Source organism: Natator depressus, chromosome 12 (genome assembly GCF_965152275.1).
Source record: "Natator depressus isolate rNatDep1 chromosome 12, rNatDep2.hap1, whole genome shotgun sequence".
NCBI lineage: Eukaryota > Metazoa > Chordata > Testudines > Cheloniidae > Natator > Natator depressus.
The window spans coordinates 32,782,933-32,810,738 of record NC_134245.1 but is presented as its reverse complement, the minus strand read 5'-3'; the positions used below and the strand labels follow the sequence as shown (position 1 = coordinate 32,810,738).

The window sequence follows — 27,806 nt, the reverse complement described above, 5'->3', positions numbered from 1 at the left end:
CAACTATAATGACCAATTGCTTTGTGTAAAGTCTTTCCCTCTATCCATTTCAAACTACAGCTGCTGTGGCTGGACGTAGATATTATGGCTCCTATGTGTAAAGTGGTGTCGTCTGCAGAGCTGTGACATAAACAGGAATATGTTCAATAATAAAATCTTGTGTTGTATTATGTTATGGGATATTATCTGTGAACTAGTAGTAAACAAATCTAGAATAATGTGTCCAATTATGTTTATTGTCTTATAATTTCTGTAAATTTACTGTCATGTATTTAATAAATGCTAAGTGTTCACTGCAAAGTTTATCTAAATTATTTGATCATAAAATCACCAAGCGATAGTGTCCCACTTTTCCAGTCTGTGATTTAAATGTCTTAGAAGGAATATGCATTTAAAATTCAGCATCTCTCTTTGCATATTCAGTACTAAGGTCTCCTTCCCTGGAGCCATTATAGCTTGGGGACCAAAAGAGATCTTTTGAGAGACAAGGTGGGTGAGGTAATATCGTTTATTGGATAAGTATCTGTTGATCCAGTAAAAGATATAACTTCCCACCTTGTCTCTCTAATATCCTGGGACCAACAGGACTACTACAACACTGCATACAACACAGATCTTTGTTTTTCTTGGGAAGTGGGGTACTTAAGGATCATCAGACTTAACGGCCTTACAACTTGTGGACAATAGCTTCAGCCTGAGTCATTATCTTACCAAGTATCACTGTATCCCCACTGACTAAGGCTATGTTTACACTGCCACTTTCAGTGCTAAAACATTAGTCGTTCAGGGGTGTGAAAAAACACACCCCTGAGCGACAAAAGTTTTAGCACTGAAAAGCGCCATGAGCCGCGCTTTAGGAAGCGCTTTATTGCCAGGAGTTGCGATCCCGGCGATAAAGTTACCACCCCTCGGCTCTGCCCACATCACATCGCAGAAACACACCCTCTCTCCCTTATATGTTATGAGTAACAAGTAACATCAGAGTCTGCAAAAGTATGGTAAGTAAGGAATAGCACTTGACATGGGGTACAGTTGCTATGAGTTAACCACACATCTCATGTGTACAGGGAGGCACAAAGGCCAGCTCCTGAGAAGAGCAGTTAGGCCTGGTTTACACTAGGAAATTAGGTCAGTATAACTTTGTTGCTCAGGGATGTGAAAAATCCACAGCCTTGAGCGAGGCAGTTAAACCAACCTAACTTCTGGTGTAGACAATGCTAGGTAGATGGGAGAATTCACCCATCGACCTAGCTACTGCCTCTCGGGAAGGTGGATTACCTACATGAACAGGAGAATCCCTCCCGTTGGCATAGACAGAGTCTTCACTGAGGGCTTGGCAACACTTACACTTTATAGCGCTCTAACTCGCTGGCTCAGGGGTGTGAAAAATCACCCCCCCCCACCCCAAGCGCAGCAAATCAGAGCGCTTTAAAGGGCTAGTGTAAACAGGCTCCCAGCACTCAGAGCTAATCCCCTCGTGGAGGTGGATTACCAGAAGCGCTGGGAGAGCTCTCTCCCAGTGCTCGCACACGACCACACTCGCACTTCAAAGCACTGCTGCTGGAGCGCTCCCGCGACAGGGCTTTGAAGTTTCCAGTGTAGCCATGCCCTGAAGCACTACAGCGGCACAGCTGCAGCATTTTAAATGTAGGCAAGCCTTTGGTTTACATCACCTGAGCTTCTAGTGAATTAGTCCACTCCAAAAATGGCATAGCTAACTTTTAGAGGCAAATTTCCAGAAAACTTCCTGAATTATTCTCACCAAATTTGCAAGCAAATCCGTTTTAGAGAAGTGCACACCTAACAACCCACAGGGACACAGTTACCTGATTCACATGTGCAAATGACATGCTTCCAAATAGGCCCTTTGAAAAGGCTGTCTTCAGAATAACAAAAATAAATTATGTGGGCAGGAACCTTAGTTGGCTAATCCACTTGCTTCCTCAGTCCTGCCCCTTTCCTAGCTCTCTATTATAATAATAAAATCACAGTGTTGTTAGTGTGATATACACATCTTTGCATCTCTTAAACTTTGAAAAAGTCATTACTAGCTACCTTACATTATTTTATTGATATAGTTATTGCATATGAGTCATATTCTCTGATTGATTTTGTTCACAAACTAAGCAAGTAAGAAGTTACCACCAGCTTTCCTTCTATAGGTTGATTCTGAACAGAGTACAATGGACACTCACAGTCCAAAACATACAGCCAATGAAATGAAAATATTCAGTGCCATGCTAAAGTGGTTACCCAGGATTTTAAATAAAAGTTTGTCTACTCAGTAAGTGGCAATCACGTCTCATTATTAGCATGTCATTGTGATAGTGTCCAGAGGCCCCACTAAGAGATCATGGCCCAACTGCATGAGGTGCTGAACACAAATATAAGTAAGAGTAGCAGCCCCGGAGAGCTTGCAATCTAAGTATAAAACAAGAGATTGCAGATGAATAAAACAAAGAGATGGGGGGGAGGGGGAGGGAGACACCACAAGAGAAGAGACAATTATGACAAGTGCCTCCATTGGTGCAAGTTGCTGAGGGACAGACTTGGAAGGTGCATGGGAGGAAATACCAGTCGTCTGATCCTCCCGCACTACTGAGGGGAATTCTAGCCAAGCACTTTCTTCAAACGGTGAAGAAAACAGAAAATTATATCACTAGAACAGAGAAAAAAAAACCACTAGAGACCAGTAGGTTCTGCAAGGGATAAGCCCCTCTGGATATCTAGTCGTTACTGTATTGGTGATGCCCATAATTTTTGTTGTTGTTATTTAGCTCTCTAAGGTTCCACAATGACAACCATGCAGATGGTTCTCTGCACCTACATGGAGCACAATTTCTGCCTGAGCACATCTCCTCTGATAGTATGTTATCTGCTGGACTCTATTGGGGATCTCAGCTGTCCTCACACATCTTTTCACATACTGGGTCATGGCCTACAAATATGGGAAGAGATTTATGACAGCAGACAGCAGAAAAAAACATAAGAGCCAATGGAGGGAAGCTGAAAATAGACAAATTCAGACCAGAAATAAGGCACAAATAAATGAGGGTAATTAACTATTGGAACAATTTTTCTAAGGATACCAACTCTCTATTTAGGAGATGCAGTTTCTGGTTACGGACAGACTATCTTTCCACTCTGTCCCTCCTTGCTCTCCTTGTCTTTGTATTTCAAAAGAGACAAGCATCCCTATTTACATTTTTCACCTGTTATCTTGTTTGGTTTTGTACCACACTGAGGCCATTGCAACTATTCTGACAGGTAATTCCAAAGTACCCATAATCATAGCATTTAGGCTCTGTTACACAGACACTTCCATGTAGAAGGCATAACATAGACAGGAGCAGGGCTCCCTGCCCTTCCCCCCCACTCCTGCAAGACCCCTCACCAGAAGGGCTGCAAATCTGTCAGATATCACTAAGTTACCCTTGGTTTGATTCCACATAACTCCCCCATTTCAGTTTTGGGGAAAGGACCCACCCCTTTTCTACATTCAATCCCACTGACCCTAAAGCAGTGGTCCGCACCCCTGGGGGTCCGCAGACTATGTCTAAGATTTCCAAAGGGGTCCACACCTCCATTCAAAATTATTTAGGGGTCTGCAAATGAAAATATGTTGAAAACCACTTCCCAAAAGGAATCTGGAGAACACTGGGCCCTTAGCCCCCTCCCCCAAGGTCTCCGCTCCAAGACTGCACTGGTGCCTAAAATAGGGTAGTGCCTGATGTGTCTGTGCAACCCAGAGCCATCTTATCTGCCCAGCTACTGGGGGGGGGGGGGGGAGAGGCAGGAGCACAGAATGTTTGCTCCAATTGAGTGTGTGTAGACAGCAGGGTCCCCCAGTGACCCTGCTTCCACCCTGCAGCCTCAGCACCATCTCACACACCCTCCCACAACAAGAAGCAACCTCCCCTCCCAGCTCCTCTTACCCCATGCACCTCCCCTCCTCACACTCTCCTGCCTACATACCTTCCGCTTCCCCCCAGGCCCCTCCCAGCCCCACCCTCACTCCCCATTTCTGTCCTTCCCCCCCACACCCTCCCTCTCACAGCCTCCATCCCCTAGCCCCCTCTCACACCCACTCCCCAGTTCTGTCCTTCTCCCACAGCCACCCCCCCACCACCCCCTCACACCCACTCCCCAGTCTGTCCTTCTCCCACAGCCCCCTACACCCTTCTCCCATCACAGCCTCCTGCCCCCTCTCACACCCACTCCCCAGTTCTGTCCTCCCCCCACACCCTCCCTCTCTCACAGCCCCCCTCCCCTAACCCCCCTCTCACAGCCCCCTCACACCCACTCCCCAGTTCTGTCTTTCTCCCACAGCCCCCCACACCCCTCTCCTATCACATCCCCGCGCCCCTCTCACACCCACTCCCCAGTTCTGTCCCGCCCCCAGCCCCACCCCTCCCTCCAACACGCCCCGCCCTTCCCCAGACGTACCCCCAGGGCGGATCGCGTCGGTTCGTCCCGCCCTCGGCTCCGCCCGCCGGGTCAGGCTCAGCGCGTCTCGGGACTCTGCGGGGCCGGCGGGCGCCGCGGCTCGGGGCGGCAATGGCGGCGTTGCGAGCGCTGCGGAGGCTTGGGGCCAGCCTGGTTCCGCGCTGCCCCGGGCCCGTCATCGCGCCCCGGACGGGCTGGCCGCAGGCAGCCTCGGCCCGGAGTCTGGGCACCAGCGCGCTGCTGTGCTCGGGTGAGTCCGGCCTCGGGCAGCCGGGGATGGGAGCGGCGAGGGCGAGCTGCGGCCGGGCCCACAGGGCGGGAGGCCGGGCAGGGGCCCCGGTGCACGCTGGGCCGGTGCACGCGGGCTGCCTGGGGGGCCCCGGGGCGAGTGCGCGGGGGCCTGCTAGTCGGGGGTGCGTGTTGGGGCAGGCGCGAGGGGGCCTCCGCGTGCCTGGGCGGGGCTGGTTCACGCGAGCTGCGGGGCTGGCGTTAGGGCGCGGGGCTTGGTGCGCGCGGGAGTGGGAGCTGCTGTGTGGAGTGTGGGGTGCATGGACCCGTTAGCGTGTGGGCAGGAAGCCGTGTCCTACAGTAGTGTTTGACTTCTCGGGAGAGCAAGGCTTACCGGTGACCGCAGTGGTTTTCAGCCTTTTTTCCTTTGTGAACCCCTGGGAAGTTTTCAGATGGAGGTGCGGACCCGTTTGGAAATCTCCGGCGTAGTCCGTGGACCCCCGGTTGACAGCCATGGCTTCGAGGAAAGGGGAAGGGTCTTGTTCTAAATGGCATAGCAGATCACTTGCAAAGCGGGGCGTCTAATCCAGAACGCCAGACTCTCATTCCCACCCTCTGAAAGCTATAAATCTGCCTGAGTCATTAATCTGCGGAAAAGGGGATTTATGCCTAAAAATCACACATTTTTAAAGACGTAATTTTTAGTGACACACAAAGTGGGTTTGGAGTCAAGTTAGTAAATCATGTTCCACTGTATATAGCCTGGCTTAAAAACAGTACATCACCTTTTGCAAAATGGACAGTGACCCATTATTTTGGTCACAGATGCCTTCTCTGCAATACCAAACGTCTCACCTGTTTTTATCAATAGGTAATGCTTCAGTGGGGCTACTACAGGTATAAGCACTAGGTAGACATGGTGCAGCCACTTTCATCACTATGGCATAATCCGACCACTCGTTAGCATTGCTACCCAAGTGACCATGTGGTGCTTCCCGTTGATGTTAGGGGGTAGAGAAATTTGCTACTGTGTACGAGGCCTTAGATGGTTTTACTTTACTATGCGTAGTGTGATACAATAGAAGTTTAAATGTTTACCTGATCTAAAAGAAGGCATTGGCAGGCTTTTCTGTAGACACAGGAACTGACCATTGTTACATATTCACTGATAGCTGTCGTATACGTATAGGAAAAGATGACAGATTAGGTGCTGATCCTGCAACTCTTATTCAGTGTAGATCCTTAGTCATCTAGCAGGTGTCAACAGGTGAAGTTTTGATGATGCACCAGCTAGTGTGATTACAAGTTTAAGGTGAATGAATCACTCAGCTTGCCTCTCAATGGAGTATATGAATTTAGGACTGAATGAGCTTTATGCAGGCACATTCACAAGGGCACAGGAGTCCACTTGTATAGAGCTACTTGCAGGATCAGGACCCTGAACCCTGTCTACATTAGGGAACTTGGACCAATGTAATTATACTGATGTAGCTATGCTATACACTGATATGAACGCCTAGTATAGATGTGCTGCACCGGTGCAAAACTGGGCCTGCAGCACTCTGACTTACTCCACTTGTGCCTAATGTAGGATAGGTACTTTATCCTGTAAGACAAAATAGTGGGATATGTTTCTCCTTTTGACTTGATTTACCATGCTAAAAAAGATTTCTGGCAAACAGCATATTACCCATGAAGTTCTTAATCAGAAGCAGGCTTATAGTTCAAGGCAGAGGTGGGCAAATGTCCTGCCCGGCCCTTGAGCTCCCAGCCAGGGAGGCTAGCCCCGGGCCCCTCCCCTGCTGTCCCCCCTCAGGGCAGGGGGTCAGGGTGCAGGACGGGTGTGGGGTGTGGCAGGGGGTTGGGCTGCAGGAGGGGTTTGGGGGGCGGGCTCCGGCCTAGCGCGCACCGGGGTCAGGGCAGGCTCCCCGCCTGCCTACCCTGCCCCCGTGCCACTCCAGGAAGCGGCCGGAACCTGGTGGCAGGCGGGCGGGTGTGAGGGCGGCCACAGGGATCTGTGTGTTGCCCTGGCCCTGCCTCCAGGCACCGCCCCCCACAGTTCCCATTGGCTGGGAATGGGGAACCGTGGGGGGGGGGGGGGTTAGGAATGGAGGAGTAGAGGGGAAAAGGAGCAGACTGGAAGTTTAAGGAATAGGATTGTGGACCTGTTTGTTAAGAAGAGGTTAGGGATTAAAAGTCATGGAGAAGAGATGTCTTCAAATGGGATTCCAAGAGGGAGAATTAAGTATGAGGAGGTAGGGCATCTGGAACATCAGCATGGAAAATGGCGCACTCTGGAGATAATCAGAGTAGTATTTGTAGAAATGTGATTAGAATACATGCAGAAGTATGAGTGAGAATTGCTGTGAAGTGATCAAACTTTAACTGGGTCATATATATAATTGTCTCTTAAGAATACAATTCTTTGGTGATCTGGCAGTAGTTGCACAACAATTATATAAATGTCCCTGAAATTGATCCTGCAACCTTTATTCCTGTGGGTAATCCGTACTTGCATGAGTAGTCTGATTAACTGTAATGAGCATAGGGTGCAAAATCAGGCCTCTTATCTGGATTTGCAGAATGAAATGCATTCAGTAAAATATGGACAGTTTGGGGGATTCAGTGATCTTATTTCCATTTTTTAAAACAAAGTGTGAATTGTTGCAATAATGAATAAGTGAAAAATAAATGTACTTAAAAACCATTATGGTTGAGTTTCTGCAAGCTGAAATAGTTTTTCTGCAAAGGGATAGCATGACATCTCCATGTCATCTAAGAAAGTTAAAATATAGTGCAATGCATGGGGCACTGTGAAAGTTCCAGTATTACAGAAATGTCATTAGGGCTGGCTTTAGTGGGAATAATGTGGAGAATTGGCTTAATTAAACAATTTTGAATTTGAGGGAAAAACCTTTTTAAAGTTGTATTAGACACACATAACAATGAATAAAATTCTTAAACTGTCATTTTAATTAATAATACAAACAATCTTTTTTTCAACTAAATCCCATTGGGTGGTGGTTCATGCTGCACGCTTCGAGTGGTAGGTTTAAATGTGGTTTCCTATGGCATATTTAGATTATTCAGGGCCAGATTTTGCCATCTATTATCAGCCCCCTACTGTGTAAATCAGGCAGTCTTTTTTTTTTCTTTAAATGGATCTAAATGTTAATGCTTTTGCAATTCACACTTGCTATTTATATATTTTTGGCATCTACTGGTAAATGATGTGATTCTGATGCACATTTCAACACCTCACATGTGGTCTGTGTTAATATAAAGCATAATATCAGAACCTTCAAAAAGCGCCCCACACATCCACACCATAGTTGAACAATACTGTTCAAAGCCAAACTCAAGAGAAAAGTGTTTAGAACTTCCAGTATATTAGAGTATTTATAAAAGTAAAATGTCAATTTTTTCTGAAATATCAAGTCTGTTTCATTTTAGCCCGCAAATTCACAGACAAGCACGAGTGGATATCAGTTGAAAATGGTATTGGGACAGTAGGAATCAGCAATTTTGCACAGGTATTGATTTGGGGGAAGGGGGGTGTCCTTCAATATTTACTTGTAATTCTTGCTCTTGTCCTTGATCTTTGGGTTGTTACTGTGTCCTTTTATTATTGTTATTGCATATACTGTACACTGAAGCATATTATGGATTTAGATCTCAAACTATTTCTAAAGCACTTTATGCCATATTAACATTTGTGGATAATTTTTTGATCATGTTAGTTCTCCATTGGATTGACTTAGACTTGATGAACATCTTAGTTGTTAAATCAGAACAATGGCAAATCAGATTTATTACTCTTACTGTTTTAATCTTGTTTTTTACTTTCTTTATAGGAACACTAGACTGCATAAGGAAACTATTGCATTGTGCATGTTTAGGTCAAATTCTGCTCTTAATTTTACCCCTTTGATTTAAGTGGAGTTTTGAATAGGAGTAGAATTTGGTGCAGAGAGAGTCTAATGTGTGTGATAGTCATTAGCATCCTCATCTGTGATGCTTACCAAAGAGATTGGACTATTAGCTTTCAAATCCTTGGTCAGGGGTATTTTTCTAACTTTAGTCCCTGTTATGACTGGCTAATAGGATGCTAGTTAAAGATGTGCATTAAAAATGAAACAAAAAATCCAAAGACACATGCCTAAACCTGCTAACAACCAAACATGGGACATTGATGTACAATATACGGGACAATGTCAGAAGCTTTGACTGTAGTGGGATTATTGTTCTTTAGGATAAATAGCCTTTTGGTAATTTCAGCTTTCTGAATGTGTAAATAACATATGTTATTATAAAAGATCCCAAGGCTTATGTGGGGTAGAGTTAAATTTGGGTCTTAAAGGGCTTGACCCTGCTCCTGTTGAACTCAATGGCATAAATCCCAGTCACTGAAATGGCCCAAAACCAGACAGCTGATGCCTAGTACATAGTACTCAATATGTAAATTGTCTGCATTGGAAAGATTAGGAGTCAGATATTGCATGGTCTTTCAAATGACACAAACAGTAAATGTTTCATGCTTTGAGGGTCAAACCTTAGTTCCCTGACATCACTGGGAGTTTTGCTGTTAGGACCCATTTTGGTTCTATAAAGATCAACAAGAGTTCTGTCACATCGTGCCTGGAGGAATGATTTCTTTCTCATGGACTCACAACAGAGCCTTAAGCTTATTAAAACCCTAATATATGAACACATCTTGCAATTTAGAGGGCATGAGAAGCTAAGTAGTTTGCAAGTTGTTTATCAGAAAACATGATTCCTGTTAAGTGTGCAGACTTTGAGTGGGATGGGCACCAACATTAAGCAGAGGAATATAATTTTAGTCTAATCAGTTGTGTAGTTACAACCTTAAATCCTTCCCCCACATGCTCACTTAGCCTTTACTAGTATATATTCCTGATGCATTTGGTTTGTTTTTAGGAAGCATTAGGAGACATCGTTTATTGTAGTCTTCCGGAAATTGGGACAAAGTTGAACAAACAGGGTAAGTATTTGTATTTTAAGTTGTTAAACTATTGCTATAATGATTGTCTTGGGTTTTAATATAAACTAACGTTATGCCACTTCCTCAATTCTTCTTGTTTTTCATATAGTTGAACATTGTTTGTTTGATGTTACCCTCGATCCTGTAAAATTTAATTTCATTTATATGGTTGCTTACTTGTTGGATGTAAAATATGGATTGCTCACATTTTTAAGAGGGCTAAAGGCCTTATTTCTAAACTCTGAATGTTAGAACAGAGCAAATAGAGTTCTCAGATCTTGCTTAATGGGAGAACCTGCGTTTAAAATTGTAAAGAGACACTTAAAACCAGTTAAAAGAACAGGAGTACTTGTGTTCTTTTTGCAGATACAGACTAACATGGCTGCTACTCTGAAACCTTAAAACCAGTTGTTTAATTTAAATGTTTGCTTAAATCTTTAATTATACAAATTTAAATAGCATTGCTACAATAAACTTTTAAAACTGTACAATTTTCCATACTGTGACTTGACAACCTGCCGGTGCTTCTAAGTGGCTTATTTGTTACTGTTTTGCAAGTTTCAGAGTAGCAGCCGTTTTAGTCTGTATCTGCAAAAAGAACAGGAGGACTTGTGGCACCTCAGAGACTAACAAATTTATTAGAGCATAAGCTTTCGTGGGCTACAGCCCACTTCATCGGATGCATAGAATGGAACATATAGTAAGAAGAGATACAGACAGACGTACATACAGAGAAGGGAGAAGTTGCCATACAAACTGTAATCGGCTAATTAATTAAGATGAGCTATTATCAGCAGGAGAAAAAAACTTTTATAGTGATAATCAAGACGGCCAATTTAGACAGTTGACAAGAAGGTGTGAGGATACTTAACATGGGGAAATAGATTCAATATGTGTAATGACCCAGCCACTCCCAGTCTCTATTCAAACCCAAGTTATTGGTATCTAGTCTGCATATTAATTCAAGCTCAGCAGTTTCTTGTTGGAATCTGTTTTTGAAACTTTTCTGTTGCAGAATTGCCACTCTTAATTCTTTTACTGAGTGACCAGAGAGGATGAAGTGTTCTCCTACCGGTTTTTGAATGTTATGATTCCTGATGTCAGATTTGTGTCCATTTATTCTTGTGTAGCGACTGTCTGGTTTGGCCAATGTACATGGCAGAGGGGCATTGCTGGCACATGATGGCATATATCATTGGTAGATGTGCAGGTGAACGAGCCCTTGGTGGTGTGGCTAATGTGATTAGGTCTTATGATGGTGTCGCTTGAATAAATATGTGGACAGAGTTGGCATCGGGCTTTGTTGCAAGGATAGGTTCCTGGGTTAGTGTTTTTGTTGTGTGGTGTGTGGTTGCTGGAAAGTATTTGCTTCAGGTTGGGGGGCTGTCTGTAAGCAAGGACTGGTCCGTCTCCCAAGATCTGTGAGAGTGAGGGATCATTTTTCAGGATAGGTTGTAGATCTTTGATGATGCGCTGGAGAGGTTTTAGTTGGGGGCTGAAGGTGACGGCTAGTGGCATTCTGTTATTTTCTTTGTTGGGCCTGTCCTGTAGTAGGTGACTTCTGGGTACTCTTCTGGCTCTGTCAATCTGTTTTTTCACTTCAGCAGGGTATTGTAGTTTTAAGAAAGCTTGATAGAGATCTTGTAGGTGTTTGTCTCTGTCTGAGGAATTGGAGCAAATGCGGTTGTATCTTAGAGCTTGGCTGTAGACAATGGATCGTGTGGTGTGTAGGATGGAAGCTGGAGGCATGTAGGTAAGAATAGCGGTCAGTAGGTTTCCGGTATAGGAACACAGCAGCTGATGTGGTGCTTTACAAATTCAAAGCTTTGTACAAACCTTGACCCCTATGGCAAGTTACCAGAGCTGGAATTAGAATTTGATAGTTTCCAACTTCCAGTTCCATGCTTGGCTCATGCTACTTGTCAGTAATTTAATTATGTATTAAATTATTAAGAGTGTCATAACTTGTAAATCACTACAAAAGAGTGAGTGTTAGCAAGCAGAAGGAGGCTTTTCCTTTGTTTTCATGAGGAGTGCTGATGTTCTGGTATGTGTTCCAGAAATCATTCTTGCTTAGAGACATAAATAATCCACCTGGACTACAGATGCAGGAAATTGCAAAACAAGATGACAAAATAGGTAAAGCAGCAGGACCTCTATTCTGAAATCCTTGTAGTGTAAAATGTCCCCAGCAGATTATTTAGCCACATCGTCTACACAAGGCTTGAATGGTAAATGTTGGAGAAAGGCCCTTTGCTTTTGGGTTCTAATTAACAAACTCAAAATTTTTGTTTTACTTTATAGTGAGAAAATTCATTCCTCCTAGTTCCTGTCTGCTTCACCACTTCTAATGCTGATTCTGCACCGTGCACATCTAATTCCAAATTCCCGGACCCATTTCATTCTGTGCTCATACCAACCTGCGGTTCTGACAATTCCATGTTTCTCCAGACTGTTTCTCATTTCATTACAGTTTATGGCTGCTTTCAGTAGCATTGTCCCATCTGCCATTTTAATAACTATATAAAAAATAAGGAGAAGGGGGTGAGCAATTCAATGGTCCCGCTTCCTGATTCTGAATACTAAGGCATTTGTTCTTCTCCCAGTGCATGTACATTAGCTCCTGATGGTGTTTCTGAAAATGTGCACTCTTAGGCCTTGTCTACACTACCAAGTTTTGTCAGCAAAAGTTATGCTGCCTTAATTAAAACTGCTGTTGCATATCAGCACTGCTCCTTGTGTTGGCAGAATGCATCCACAGTAGCGTAGCAGCTCTTGCATCGATACAGAGATCAGTGCACTGTGGTAGCTATTTACTCTGCCAGTGGCCGCAGGGTGCTTTGGGAAGGGTTTGCAATGCCTCATGGGGCAGGGACAGTGTCACATGATGCAGGTTTCTCAATCCCATGGTTCCAGGGGCATCCTAGTAGATTATCAGCTGCTTTTTCAACTGAAGTGTTGGGGAGAGGAAAGTGGTGTGTCTGGGATGGGGAGACAGCAGACTGACCAACTTATCCTGAGGCAGGGGGAAGGAGATGACCCCCACGTCCGTCAGCACCTGGCTCTGCTCGGCACAGCAGTTTCCCCCCAAGCAGCCCGCTCTGCCTGCCTATGGTTTTGAGATTCCCTCCTCGCAGCCGTCTCAGCTGCTGGGAGCGGCATCCTGAGCAACTCTGTGAGAAATGTGCTGAGAAATGTCAAAGCAGCACAGCAGTCCCACTGCCCACTCCCCACTCCCCACAGCAGGCCCCTGTGTTCCTACTGCAGGACGGAACAGGAGCATTCCACGGTAATGATCTGCTCTCCATTCCCAGAGCAGCATGCTCAGCTGTCAGATACCCAGAGCTTTGAAAGGGGAGGGGCACCTGCCTGCAGGGCAGCAGAGATCGACACAGTGAGTAGAGCCGTCACAGCATTGTGGGATACTGGTGGAAGCCGGTTCTGTGGACAAAACAGACAGCAGTTTCTACACCGAGGCTTTGTCACTTTAACTTTTCCACAAAAAGCTTTATGCCTCTCGTTGAGGTGATTTGGTTTTGTCTGCAAAACAGCAGAGTTTTGCCACCAAAAGTAGCTGTGTGTGCGAACACCTCACCTGTTTTGTTGGCAAAAGGCAGCTTTTGCCAACCAAACTTTGTAGTGTAGACAAGGCCTCAGCATCGTGGGAATTCAGAGTTAGGAGACTAGTGCTTTGACTACTTCACAGGCAGATTTGTTGAGGTAAAGGCTAGTTAGCAGCTACTCAGAATGGATATTTATACTGTGCAGCAAAGGGCTGGATGTGGCTCCTGGTGCCTAGCCCCTCTTTGCTGGTCAGAAGTTTTGCTGTAAAGCATTGGAAGTAGGCTTGGCAGAATTCAAATTTTTTTTTTATATTTGACAGATAATATTGATGTTTAAACACTTGCTTATTTTGATCTATTCAGTTTTGCACAATTACACAAAATTCTGGGTTTGAAGGTTTATGTTGTATCAATTTAAATGTAAAATTGCAGAAAATTATGGGTGGTGGGTCAGAGGTAGCTATTTAATGACAGTAGATAGCCTTAAATCAAATTCTAATAAGCTCTCAAGCAGCATTGGTCTTACCTGGCCTATCTGTACCTTTCAGTTATCGACGAAAATATTTTTTGTTTGTGTGCAATGAAATCAATATTTACTGACATTTACGGATAAAAATTGAATTCTTCCAAGCCTAATTGTAAGCAAGGCACCAGCCCGCAGGATGAGCTAAGTGACAAATTCCCATCCTTTGTGCAGTAGCAGGTAGTGTTATCCCTCGACTGCCGTTTCATCCAGAGTACATAGTGCAAAAAGAAATTTCAAACTTGAAGCCTCTAGTCGTTGTAATGAAATCAGGACCTTATCTTCAGCCTGTCTGAAAGTCTCATCCTTTCTTTCTTGTTTCGTTTCCAGAGACTTATTGGGGCTGGGTCATCTTTAAAACCTTTATTTACAAAAGTAAATCATCAATGCCTTTTTTTTTTTTTAATGAACACAATCCTGTATTTCAGATGAGTTTGGTGCTCTGGAAAGTGTGAAGGCTGCTAGTGAACTCTATTCTCCTCTCACGGGAGAAGTAACTGAAATTAACACCACCCTTGCAGATAATCCAGGACTTGTCAATAAATCTTGTTATGAAGATGGTAAGAAGCTATTGTTTCACTTTCAAGGAGTAAAGGGCACTTCTCTGATTAAGATCCAGATGGTGTTTCTATCACAAGCAGATCTTCTGTTGTCCGTATCTCAAATTATTTGGAAGCTAAAAACGACATGGAGGGAACATGGCCTGGTCCACACTACAGAGTTAAATCAACATAAGGCAGCGTATGTCGACCTAATTATGTCAGTGTCTACTCTACCGCTTTGCTCCTGCTTGATGTAAGTGCCTTACTACACTGACATAACTCCACCTCCATGAGAGGCTTATGTTGGTGTAGTTAGGGTGACACAGTGTCCGTGTAGACACTGCGTTACTTACATCAGTTGTTGGCTATCATTCTTGTCAATTTCACAGCTTCCTGCTGGGGTCGTGAAATCGACCAGAGAGGCTGGAAAGCTCCCTACTATGAACCCTATGCCCGGATTAGGCTGTCGCTCCAGGGCGGGTGGAGGTCTCCAGCTAGAGCCTGGGCTCCCCTCCCCCCCACTCCGAGCCGGGCAGCAACCTAGGACTCCCCCCAGGAGAGTGGGGAGCCAGGGGGGCAGCGGGCTCCTGAGCTGAGCCCACTACCCGCACGGAGCTGAGAGTTTGGGTGGCAGCCTGGCTTCCGGCAGGGGCTGGGGAGTTGAGAGCCCTGGGCTCCCTGCAGGGAGCAGAGCTGAGAGCTTGGGCAGTACCTGGGCTCCCAGAGGAGAGCTCTGCTCAGAGCTGAGATCCCGGGCTCTGAGCTCCCCCCACTGCCCTTCTTAAGTCAGCAGAAATGCTTCTGGTGAGGACGCACACCACTGTTTATGTCCACACTACCCTCCTTCTGTCAATCGCAGTAACTACTGCAGTGGCTGTAAGTCCACCTAACATAGGTCTACTTAAGTTTGTAGTGTAGACATGCCTCATGTCTCTGAATATCTCCAGTTCCAATAAACCCCATAGTATGAAATTGTTAAACATTTTAGTCCTGTCTTCACTAGGAAATTGACATGTTGCTTACAGCTTCCAGAAATCTTCAGAGCTAAATATACTGTGGTTGAGTTTAAACCTCCTTTTAAATAGCAAAGGAAAACATATTTAGAGTGGTTATATTTCCTCCTTTAAATTTAACAGAACTTAAAAGCATCTGAAAACTGTTTTGCCCGTACTAGACGACCAAGCCCTTGAGTCCACTACAGTTTTAAAGAGCTGTAGGTACATGGGGGTGAACTTAAAAAATTATTTCCTTAATGTTTGGATTTAGATGCCTTTATTTTAATAGGTCTAGTTAATTTTTTTTAAAATGTAATTTAATTTCTTTCTTACAGGTTGGCTTATCAAGATGACTGTGGACAACCCTTCAGAACTTAATGAACTGATGAATGAGGACGCATATGAGAAATTTATAAAATCCATTGAGGACTGACCTGGAACACTAAAATAAACCACTATAAAACACTTACTTCAGCGTAGTTTCATAGATTAGTGGTGTACAGAAGGTCTGACAGTGGGCAGCTTGAAAAAATTGCATATTCCAGAAATTTTGGATAACATTTCAAGACAAATATGCTGCCTCTGAATCCTGTTGTACTAAAGATCAATCCTGTGACAATAAGAGATTGCAGATAGGAAAAAAAAAATGCTTAACATTTGCTCCCTTTTGCTAGTGATTTTTTTAGCCTACTAAACTTAATTATGTAATTTTCAAAGTTTGGAATGTCATCTAGAGTAAAATAAATTTAGTTTGTAAAAATACACACTTAAAGCGTAGCATTGCAATATGCAACAGTCTTAACAGCAGCATGGTAACTGTGTTGCTTTTTTCAGCACCGTAGTTAGTTGTCCAAATACATTTACATAGCTAACAGGGTGTTGTGATAGAAGAGTTGCATCAGGTTTCAAGTGTGCATAACAATATAATCTTTAAAAAGTTTAGTTTTAATTAAGATTTTCTACAGATAAGGCTACAGCCTTGCAGAAGACTAGATAACAGAAAATAAAAAAAAATGACTTTACCATTTATGTTTGCTGTTGTTTTGTACCATAACCCATTTTACATATTTTATATAAAGTTGGTTATCCCGTTTGGAACTTGCAAGATTAACCTACCACTTGCACAACTTGGGACTCAAAATACATGTAACCCTTCAAAGGCTCTGGATCTGTATATTCTAACTATGCATTTGCATGCTAGAATGACTAATATCTCATTGTGACACATACGTGATAGAAATACAGCCCTCTCTAATGCTTTAACACAATCTTATGCCCTTCTCAGGCAAAACCATGATCGGTTCATTGATGGGTGAAGAGGACCTGAAGTTTCGATGAGAGGCCAGCTGTGCCTATTATGTATACAAACTGAAGGATAAGTCCAGTGTACTGAAAAAAAAAAAACAACTTGCTTTAGGATTGCAAGGGGGATGGGATAAATGGAAGTGATGTGAATGAATGGTAGTCTCCTGTTGAAACGTTTAATTTGGGAGATGAGAAAAGGATACAAGCACAATTTGATTGAAGGACATTACCTATATATGTCGCTCTTCATATGAGTTCTAGAGCTGTTTGGATTTCACTGTTTTTTCTCTAACCCTTGTGCAGGAAGAAACTGAACTTTAACATGATTTTTAATAGAAGTAAATGCTATCAACTGATGGTTAGGAAACAGCAGGTTATTGAATGTGACCCAATTGGGAAATGGTTGCTGTGATCCTATGTGAATGTTCAGGATCATGTGTGACATCCTCTTCTGTATCCAAGTGGCTTTTCTTCACTACACAAATGTCAAGCTTTTGGAAACTGGGTAGGGAGTGCCATCATAAAGGGAATTAATAACCATTTAAAATGTGTTCAACTGCAGTAGTACCACTTGTTATAGCCAGTACTGCAAGATGGCTGAGAATGACAAGAGTTGTGCAGCCTGAGCCTAATATAAGTAGGCTGTGAAACATATTATGTTCCCTACAAGTTTTAATTTGCCATGTCAGAATATCCCGGGTGTATTATTGTGAAGGGGTCTTGCTTGGGTGTACTACTGCTTTTGTTCCTGGAGTTCTGCAGGGAAATCCTTTCACTATGTAATCAGTCTCTTTCTGTTCATACTTCAGTGCTCCCTCATGGATGGTGCTTGCAGTGACATCTTTCATTAGACAATTGTCTTGTGTCTGACTCTCAAACTTTTAGCCCTGTATTATAAGGACCGTCCTAGGAGGCTGGATCTAAAATTCTGTACTTAAAACCTTTTTAGGTGATCCAGATACCAAAAAGCAAACTTCCTGATTCTTGACTATATCATCTTCAGCACATCTTAGTATAAAATCAAGAAGTTTGTCAAGAATAGGGACTCTATTAGAGCCAGAGAAAGAATCCCCAGTCTGTATGTTTTCATACCTCAAACTGCATCTTATAAGGACTGTTGCTGTCTTTCTTGTAGATCTGTAATGACTTTATAGAAAATTCTTTCCAAGAATCATGCCTTTGAAATAGTAACACTGTGATAGACAACACTGTCAACATGTACATGAACTTAGGATTGCCTAAAACCTACTTTTTAGGAACTATTTGTTTTAAGCTTTTGAGTAGTACAAGTGAGAGAGAATGCCACTAAAGCCAATTGCTCTGAAATGAGTCATTTCCAGGAATATATGGAAATTACACAATCAGTGTCCTGCTTCCATGTAACTATTCATGAAAGAGATTCTAGCTGGCAAACTATTATTTCATAGTTCAATCCTTGTTTACCTGGGATTTTTAGAGCATCTTGACTTTCCTTTCAGCATGAACTGCAGTCACAGAGATGTCATCTAGTGGCTTGATCACCTATCTGGGACTAAGGCATTCTATATTTTAATCCTAGCTCCTTGGCTGACTATGACACCTTGGGTAATTCATTTAATATTTAGGCTTCAGTCTCACCATTTCTAAAATGGAACTACACACACACAAGGGTATTGTGAGGATAAGTAACAAATGTTGTCAGCGTGCTTTAAAAATGAAAAACCCATTATGCAAATACAAAGTATAACAACTGGATCTCAGTAGGCCTACCTCATTGTTAACCCAAATCCACAACAGTCATACCCATGTACTAATGTAGTGTTTCCCAAACCTGGGACGCCACTTGTTCAGGGAAAGCTCCTGGCGGGCTGGGCTGGTTTGTTTACCTGCTGCGTCCGCAGGTTTGGCTGATCGCGGCTCCCACTGGCTGCGGTTCGCTGCTGCAGGAAGCAGCATGGGCCGAGGGACGTACCAGCCGCCACTTCCCACAGCCCCCATTGGCCTGGAGCTGCAAATCGCGGCCAGTGGGAGCCGCGATTGGCCGAACCTGTGGAGGCGGCAAGTAAACAAACCAGCCCGGCCCACCAGGGGTTTTCCTTGAACAAGAGGCCTTCCAAGTTTGGGAAACACTGTACTAACGCAAGGTTTTAACTTGCATAAAAATTGAGGGCAGAGAGGAAGGACAGAATAAAGTAATTCTGAAATATATGGCTAATCAGGATTTACTAACACAAAGGGAATATATTCTGAGATACGTTTCCCTTCTCTTACCTGCTTTCCATAATTGGGAAGAAACACGCTACCATGTTTTGTGAATGACATCTCAAGTGTTCTGTTATAGGGGTGTCTATTTAATTTAGAAAACACTAAAAACAAATTACATACAGCAGTTTATAGCCAAAGTGTATATACATTAGGATACTAAAGTCTAGTATTATATAAGATTTAGAGATGGGAAGGACCCATTAAATTGTCCAGATTATCCTGCTGCCAATACAATATGTCCATTGCCTTGTCTAGGTTATTATATGATTTCAGAGAACCCAACACTTCCTTTGGAAGACTAGCTCAAATTCCTATTTCTGGACAGACTAGACATGTCATTGTCCAAGTACATCATGCTATTAGAGTACGGAAATACTGTAGGTGTCATGTTGAAAGCTGTGCCTTGGAACATGTAACCTTTATAGAGGTCTGACTGATTCTTTGGGCTTGTCTGGAAATTGAGTCAACAGCCAATAAGCCAGATTTCTCCATGCCATCTTTCTGAGAAACTTAGGTATGCTTGTCTTAGTGAATTAAGCTTCATAAAGCACTGATTTGACCAAAATGGAGGCAGGGAGAGAGATGACTGGTGTTAGATCTGTCAGCATAAACTGATTTTTTTCATAGTGTCTAATTCCTTAAAAGGATTATTTTTTTATATATATTTTCACTCAATGCTTCACCAAATCTGTGACTGTCTACTGTCCTACTAAAAAACAGTCATTTTTACTCAGAGTGTTATGGGACCATTAGAAAAAAATGGTTAATCACAGAGTGGGTCTAAAGCTAGATCTAGGATATAATCCTGCTCCTGTTGAAATCTAGGAATTTACCATTTACATCAATGGAAGCAAGATCTGGCTTCTGTTCTGTACAGCAGTGTTCCCTGGAATGTTCCCGACCATTCCCAAGAAAGTTCTCCAGCCATTAGAAAGCACCAAGTCCCAGGATTTTCTGACGAGCTGCCCAGTCAATCTAAATGAACAAACTCTTGTTTGGCTATCTTTAATACAATTCCTTGCATGCTCACATATTCAGGCTCCATGGTGAACTTCCATTTAACCACTATGTAATAATTCCAATATATAGTTATATCCCTGTGTATTTTTATCTCTTACTATTTACCCTCCATTTTGCTCTTTGACATGAGAAATTCATACCACAGAACCATTTTCCTTCCAGTTTCTTTAAAAAATGGACTGTGTAAGGCATATGTTTAGAAATTTATATATTCAACCTTCACATAACAAAATTGCCATAGTCCAAAGGAGCAAGAAACTATTGCTTAGCTACCTCAATAGTTTTAGAACAGAAGGTGCTCTTGCATACAATATGATCAGCAAATACTTAGGCACATTATGCTGAGTCAAGTGCAACAACATGTAGGCACAAATATATACCAGTCACCAGCATGTGGCAACAGGTGTGAAAATTGAACTTTCATCTACCAAACCTGTGACCTAGGAAAATCAGTTCCACTAGCTCAGAACCTAGGCACATACAAATAAGTTTGACATTCCATCCACTAGAGGGCAATGGTGATTTATACACAAACCAGTAGATTATGAAAGGATGGTTGATTTGCAGCCACAAAGATATAACAAGTTTTTAGTCTAAAGCTTCCTTTCCTACTTCAAAATAATGATTTGAAAATAAAAATAAAATATGCAACAATAGAAAGACAAACCAAATATCACTGGTGGAAGGTGACATAAAAAAGGCGTATTCATTATAAAAAGACAAATAAAGGCAAAATTCCAGTTCATGTTCCTTTGAGGGTCATTTTCAAAACCCCAGTCATTCTTCAGGTTGTAAAATATGCTAGAAGCTAGCCAAAAGACTCATATGAATACTTAAATGTCATCTCCCACAAAAACTGGAATATAGGGAAAGGTACAAGTTTTTTTGTCTTAAAAGATCTCGAAAAGAGTTTAAACCTGGCCAGCAGAGACTGGTTCAGCTGCGGCAGGGCATGGGGAAGCCCATATCTGATAGCTCCTCCAGCTGCCAATGTATAATTTTGCCCATTTTCTTCATGGAAGCTCCACTGGAAAACAGGGAACCTCAAGATCCTGTGTCTTTATTAATGCAGGTTTGGCATATACACTCAAATCTCTTCTACACCAGAACACTGCAGCTTTCACAGCTACCGGGCTCCTTGGCAAAGATGCCTTCTTCTTTCTCCTTCCCTTTTCAGCTCTGTTTATAGTCTTATTTGCAGGTGAGATCTCCACTAAGAACAAACACAGTTATCCAAAGAATACAAAACACAATCTTCAGGCTCCGGTTGGCCATGATATGCACTTTCTATAGCTATTGACTGTTGATCAGTCTCATAACTTTTCTGAGGACATTTTACATTATCAGAGCAGCTGTTTTTCAAAGTCCATGAAGATGTCCAGTTTTCATTTTTGCTCTTTGGTGCTGAATTCTGGACAACAGCAGCAAATGAAAATTTATTGGAGGTGCTTTGATTCACACTTAGAAATTCAGGGTGAGTGGTAGATGAGCAAAAATTCCCAGAACATACTTTGGCTGAATCAGCCTCCTGAACAGACAAAGGTAAAGGTAGTTCCAGATCTGTCTGGAGTCAAATGAGGGTAGGAGTGCCTGAAAAACATGGAGAAAAAAATGTGCTCATTTGACAAGTTAAGGCATTTTATCTTCCAGCATTATCCCTTAATCTTTACAGTGAAGGGTTAAGTATCCAAGCATTACCTGCCCTTCATTCACTGTTCCACTGTCACAGATGACACGTACCTTTCTGAGTCCAGGTATGAAATCAGTTAGAGACAAACCACATTTATTTTTTACCCGTATTTTCTCCTTAAAATACTAGTTTTCTTTCCTTTAAATCAAATGGGTGCAAAACAGTCACTACAGCCTGGAAAGCATATAAGAGTCACTTCTGACATTACCTTACTCACCTTGTCTAATACCCTGGGACTGACACAGCTACAAGTACATTGTGCACTTCTGACATTGTCATTACTTAGGCTGCTGGGATGTAGTCAAGTGTGAAAAAGTCTGTGTCCTCTCCCTCAAGGCTCTCTTGGCCTGCATTATAAAAGTCATGCGCTTGCTTCCAGATATGGGTAGCCAGAATGACAACTTTCTGATCTACCAGCTGAGCCAGAATTCAACATTTCTTTAATGAAATGCACTTAGAAAAACGATGATCCTGTGATTAAAGCACAGGACTGGAAGTCAGGGCATCTGTCAATTCCTTACTGTATCATGGCTTTATGTGTGATCTTGAGCAAGTTACTTAGCCTCCTAGTTCCTCTAAAAAATGTGGGGACAATACTTCCCTGCCTTGCATGGTTTCATTAATTAATGTCTGTAAAGTGTTTGAGATCCTTGGATTGAAATACCTATGCACGGATTATTATCAGAGAAAAAGCTTCCATACACCACTCACCAGTGTGACATTCATCAGTGTGAAACTAAGCTAAAGTAATAATAATAATGCTCTGCAGCTCTGTAACAGCTTGTACCTGGAGATCTGAAAGTACTTTACAAACACTTATTAATTAAGACTCAAAGCGCCCTGGGAGGTAGGTGGCTTGATATTAATTTTACGAATGAGGAAACTGGCATAACACAGAGAGACTGTGACTTTATGGCTATACAAGCAGAGCCAAGAAAAGAACCCAAGAGTCCCAACTCACAGTTCCCTGAGCTAACCACTAAACTTTTAATTATTTTTCTATAATTATAGACTTTAGAAAGTTCATCCACGGAATTTTGTTTTTGCTGCATTAATTTAATTCATCTCATTTCCAAGGATTAACTTTGTAAATAATTTTTCTACATGCTATAATACTGGTGTGTGCTGGGTAAGATTAATCTCTCTCTCTAACCCAGGGCATGTTTGAGAACTCCTCTGGATCTCTGCTTATGCTCTGGTTACTTCTATGGCACTCACAAAAATACATCTCTAAATAACATGCCTGAGCAAACTAGGCTTTTGGTGAAAGACTCTCACCCCAGAGGTGGGAGCATTTCAGTAGTGCTATGTGTATATAGTTTGTAAAACACTTTAGGTTCCCTCAGGATGCAAGGCTCTATACAAATGTCTGAACTATTATCATTCAATGCTGAGGAAACACGATCATATTCCAGCAGCAGAGAAGGGAATTATTAAAAAGATTAATGTTGCATCTACAGTACTGAAAAATGGAATCAGGTTTGCATGATAGTATTATTCCTTTTGAGAGCTAATGCTGTAATATTTACCAATGCACTACTGTTTTTAATTTGTCAGCAAGGTCATCAGACGTATTCAGTATCAGCTTCACTGTCAAATTAAATTAGCAGTAAGACAATTACTTAAGCAGCTCTGATTACTGAGCTACAAAGATGGCACATCTCCATTTCTTAAATGCAGCATGTGTTTAAATTTTATAATGCTCTCTTTGACTGGTGCATCCAGTCAATCGATGACCTGTAGATAAGGATCCTCTTTCCTTTTATTGATATATTTGGAATTTACAATCTTCTTGTATTAGTATCTCCCCATACAGAGTTGTAATATACCAAGCTGACATTTAAAAAACATGATGGTTATCTTCATGTCACCTTAGTTATCTGAGAAACAGAACTAAAGTAATAAATCCATCCAGAGCCATCCTCTGCTCTTCAACTGGAAATGTGAGCTTTCTGATTCTTTGTGCTGATGGGAAGTGTCAAAGAGTGCAAGGAATATGCTAGGACTGCACTGGGTTTTTTGGAAAGGAGAAGTATCTTGGTTGCATTATCACTATTACGTGACATCTGGGGCTGGGTTGAGTTTCATCTCTGCTATTCAAATAGTACACTTAATTGAAATACCATATTTCCTGTTTAAAACCTCAGTGCCACAATTCTACCTCTTGGGGCACTCAAAATGTAAAAGACAAATATCTGCCAAAGAAAAGAAAAAGAGCTGAGAGTCTGGGAGAATCAGGCCTAGTTTTCTACCCAAATCATTTTCCTCTCAAAGGCCTTGCATTAACATGCCCATCTCAGTTTCATTTAACTCCACCATGAAATTTCAAGGGTGGAACCAAAGACATGATTAAACATAGTGGGCGGGTCTGACTTCATTAGGAAAAAAACAAAAAACTGGAACCAACATGATATATATGCAACAAAACAAATTATGTGAGCCTTATTTGTTGTACCCATCATCCTTCCCTGCCCTCTCCCCAATAGGCTTTTCTCTTCTTCTGCTGTGTTATATCTAACTGAAATTGTAAGCTCTTCATGGCCAGGACCCGGTTTTTTCCCCCATGTGTCTGGAAACCATCAAGATTTACCACATTTAGGGGCCAATCCAATTTCCACTGAGTCAGTACAAATCTTTCCATTGACTTTGACAGAGATGGATTGAGTTTTCAGGCCCTACTATCACTTCCCTTGAAGTCACTGGCATAACTCCCTTTAACATGAAAGGAAGCTGGGTCAGGCCCTGAGAGAGCAGAACAAGAACAGCCAACTTACATAGGGCCAGATTGTTCCACCACCCTTACTTATGCTGAGCAGCGATACCTTTTTTATGCAAGTAGTCCCTTTGATTTCAACAGAATTACTTGTGTAGTAATGTAAGAGGGGTACAATCCAACAGTCAGGGCAGGAGTATCCCTAACAATGCTGACCTGGGGATTTCCTGCCAGGATTGAATCATTATAAGATAGCTTTAGCAGAGTGAATGCTGGTACATTCTCCCATTTAGGAGGATAATATATCTCAAATTTTTGTGGGGCACCCAGATTTTATAGTGATGGGTGCATTAAAAATGTGCAATAAGCTGAGATGCCCACAATAAATAAGTTGATAATACTCCCTATTTCTGTTATCCTGACCTGTATCTTAAATAAACAAAAAAGAGTCACCAAGGTGTGCACATGCCTAAAGTAAACAAGCATGTTATTGTGTGGTCCTAACCTTTATCCTTTCTTGTCCCATCTCCACCTACTATTTACAACCCTCACTTGGTTTGTTACATCTAAAATGTATATTGTAAGATCACTGAGATAAAGGCTGTTCTTGAGTGAAGCAACTCGTACACTTTGGAATCTATAAAATAAAATCATAAGTAGTAATCTTATCAGAGAGAAATAACTGCAGTAAATGTCCTGCAGCTGAGAGTGCTGATGTGCATGATGCCACCTCAGACTTTTGACAATCTGCAGGAACTGAACTTGCAGTTTTATGATGTTCCAGTGAGGAAAGAACCAAGCAGAAACACTCCTCAGCTTCCTCGTTCCTTCTCTCCAATTCTAGCTTGTGTACATCAATCTGAAAGTCTCTCTCATTGGGGATCCTGAACTTATCAGTTTCTACATCCTCCATGGTCCTTCGACAGCAGGTACTTGTCTGTTCCCAAAGCAGCTGTTATACAATCTTGGCAACTGCATGTTTTGTAACATTGCTGAATTCTCAACTGTCCTTTGTGACCCACTGTGCACATGCTCAGTCAATGTGTTTGAAGGCAGGGCTGCTCCTGGATTCACCTGGGCTGTGCGTCTAGCAGTGATACAACCTAGTTCTGCGCCTGCACTGGATCAAACTGCAGAGCAAATTATCTGTTGTGTCATGCACCCCCTTCACCACAACCATCTCTTCTGAAATTCATCATTTTTCTCACAGGTTTATAAAATAAAGAAAACTGTAAATTTAAGGCTTCCTTGTCCTGTGATATCTGGGGTTAAGTTACTTGGAACTAGACAGCAACGTTCCCCTGAGATTAACATGTATTCTCCAGGAGGGCTCAGCCATCTTCAAAGTACAGTTCCCCTGCTTGTAGTCCTCTCCCTGTTGTCTTGGGTCTGTGCCAATGGGTGGGTGGGACTGAATGGGCCAGAGGAAAGAATTGGAGGCTCAGGGCTGGGGGATGCAAATAGTTCCCTTTCTGGCCCTGCAGAACTTACTCAGTAGAGTAAATATACCTCCAGAACCAAGGGTCATGGTGGCAAGGGGTAATTCCATTTTAGGATGGCCCCATTGCTGCTCTGCTACCATGGAGCTGCATGAGGCCCCTAGGGTGCAGAACTGGTGTGGAGGCAGCAGGCTTCTGTGTAAGTGACCCTGGCCTTCCACAGATCCTCTGGGGTCTGCCAGGTTTGGGGATAAACTCTAAACATGTGTGTGTGAGGTAGCAAAACTGAGCTTGCCTCACCCAGTAGGTAATTTGTGTGAATGTTCCAAAAAGTCCCCTCCTATGGGCTATGATTTGGCTCTTGACTGCAAGCAAGCCCTGTGGGGCAGGAGTACTACTGTGCCTTTTCTGTGTTGTGCAGTATCAAGCAGTTGGCAGCAAGTTATAAAATACAGAAACAAATATTCTGGCATATACACAAAAATAAAAATCCACATAATTAACATCAATCCAACATTATTCAATATATTTTATCAATGATCTGGAAGTAAATATAAAATCACAGCTGATAAAATTTGTGGGTGATACAAAAATCAGTTGAGTGGTAAATGATGAGGACAGAGCAGTCATTAAAAGTGATCTGGATTGTTTTTTAAGCGGGGCCCATTCAAACAAAATGTGTTTTAATACAGCCTAATGCAAGGTCTTAGCTCTAAATATGAAGAATGCAGACCATATCTACAGACCTGAGGACAATATCCTGGTCAGCAGTGACACTGAAAAAGATGGAAGGGATCATACTCCACAAACAACTGAACAGAGCTCCCAGTGCAGTGCTGTGGCAAAGAGAGATAATAATGCAAACCTTGAGCATATGAACAGGGGAGAAGCGAGTAGAAGTAGGGAGGTTATTTCACCTCTGTGTACAGCAGTGGTGAAACCAAAAATTGAATACTCTGTCCAGTTCTTGTGTCCATATTTTAAAAAGGATGAAAAATTGGAGATGGTGCTGCAAAGAGCCACAAAAATCATTCGGGAGCTGGAAAAAAATGCCTTACAGTGAGAAACTTAGAGAGCTCAATGTTTAGCTTATCAAAAAGAATAACACGAGGTGACTTGATCCCAGTGTCTAAGTACCTTTATTGGGAGAAAATACCAGGTACTAAAAGGGCTCTTTAATCTAGCAGATAAAGATATAACAAAAAACAATCACCAGAAGTTAAAACCCGACAAATTCAAATTAGAAATAAGGCACAGATTTTTAATTGTAAGGATGATTAACCGTTGGAACAGACTGCTAGGGAAGTGATGGATTCTCCATGTCTTGATGGCTTCAAAGCAAGACTGGATGCCTCTCTGGAAGACGTGCTTTAGTCAAACACAAGGAACTGGGCTCAATACAGGATAACTAGGTGAAATTCTATGGACGGTGTTACACAGGTCAGACTAGATGATCTGATGATCCCTTTGGGTCTCAAAACCTACACATTAACTAGCAGTCCAGAGTTAAAGAAGGAATCTGCAACATAATGTGCTGAATTTGAAGTTTGCATATTTAATTTTCAAGCTATACTTATGTTCATCTTCACTTAATGTCCTTGTTCAGATCTAGTCCTTGTATTGCTATTATTTGTTATCCTAATATATACAGTTCTTTCCTGCTTTCCCCATCATGTATATTGAGCAGGATGGTAACATTTTGTTCCTGCATGTACACCTTATCTTTTGGTTTTGAACATGTTCCACTATCTTGGAGGAACTGTCCTTGGTGGGAGAGATTATTCAGTGGTATTTAGGTTTGGTTAGTTTCCCTCACAATATCCCTGCCCCATCTCTCTGCTAATGCAGAATTTGATCACTTGAGCTTTAATGGTGCTGCTCTGTTCAAGTATTGAACATCATTTGCTTTCAGACCATTTTCTTGTACATTTGTTTACAAACTTTATTCATGACATGGAATATGTTTTGCTTACAGATATATTTTCACACAGATACAGAACTTGATTTAGATTATTTTCTAACTATGAAAATTATTCCACAAACTCTGAGGGTGATTCTGTATTTTTTATATCAGAGAAGTAGTCTTGCACAAGAAT

General features: G+C 42.3%; 1 protein-coding gene across 1 annotated transcript; it reads left to right on the top strand.

Moving 5' to 3' along the window:
• Positions 1 to 4,540: 4,540 nt before the first annotated feature.
• On the top strand, positions 4,541 to 15,861 carry GCSH (glycine cleavage system protein H). The gene is made up of 5 exons (XM_074968826.1): positions 4,541 to 4,696; positions 8,128 to 8,207; positions 9,613 to 9,676; positions 14,191 to 14,322; positions 15,635 to 15,861. The coding sequence occupies exons 1-5, from the start codon at positions 4,558 to 4,560 to the stop codon at positions 15,730 to 15,732; spliced, it is 513 nt and encodes a 170-aa protein (XP_074824927.1). The 5' UTR covers positions 4,541 to 4,557; the 3' UTR covers positions 15,733 to 15,861.
• Positions 15,862 to 27,806: the final 11,945 nt, after the last annotated feature.

Coding starts and splice junctions, on each gene's coding strand:
- GCSH (XM_074968826.1), top strand. CDS start 4,558: ATGGCGGCGTTGCGAGCGCTGCGGAGGCTTGGGGCCAGCCTGGTTCCG. Junction 4,697..8,127: donor CAGCGCGCTGCTGTGCTCGG/GTGAGTCCGGCC, acceptor GTTTCATTTTAG/CCCGCAAATTCACAGACAAG. Junction 8,208..9,612: donor GAATCAGCAATTTTGCACAG/GTATTGATTTGG, acceptor GTTTGTTTTTAG/GAAGCATTAGGAGACATCGT.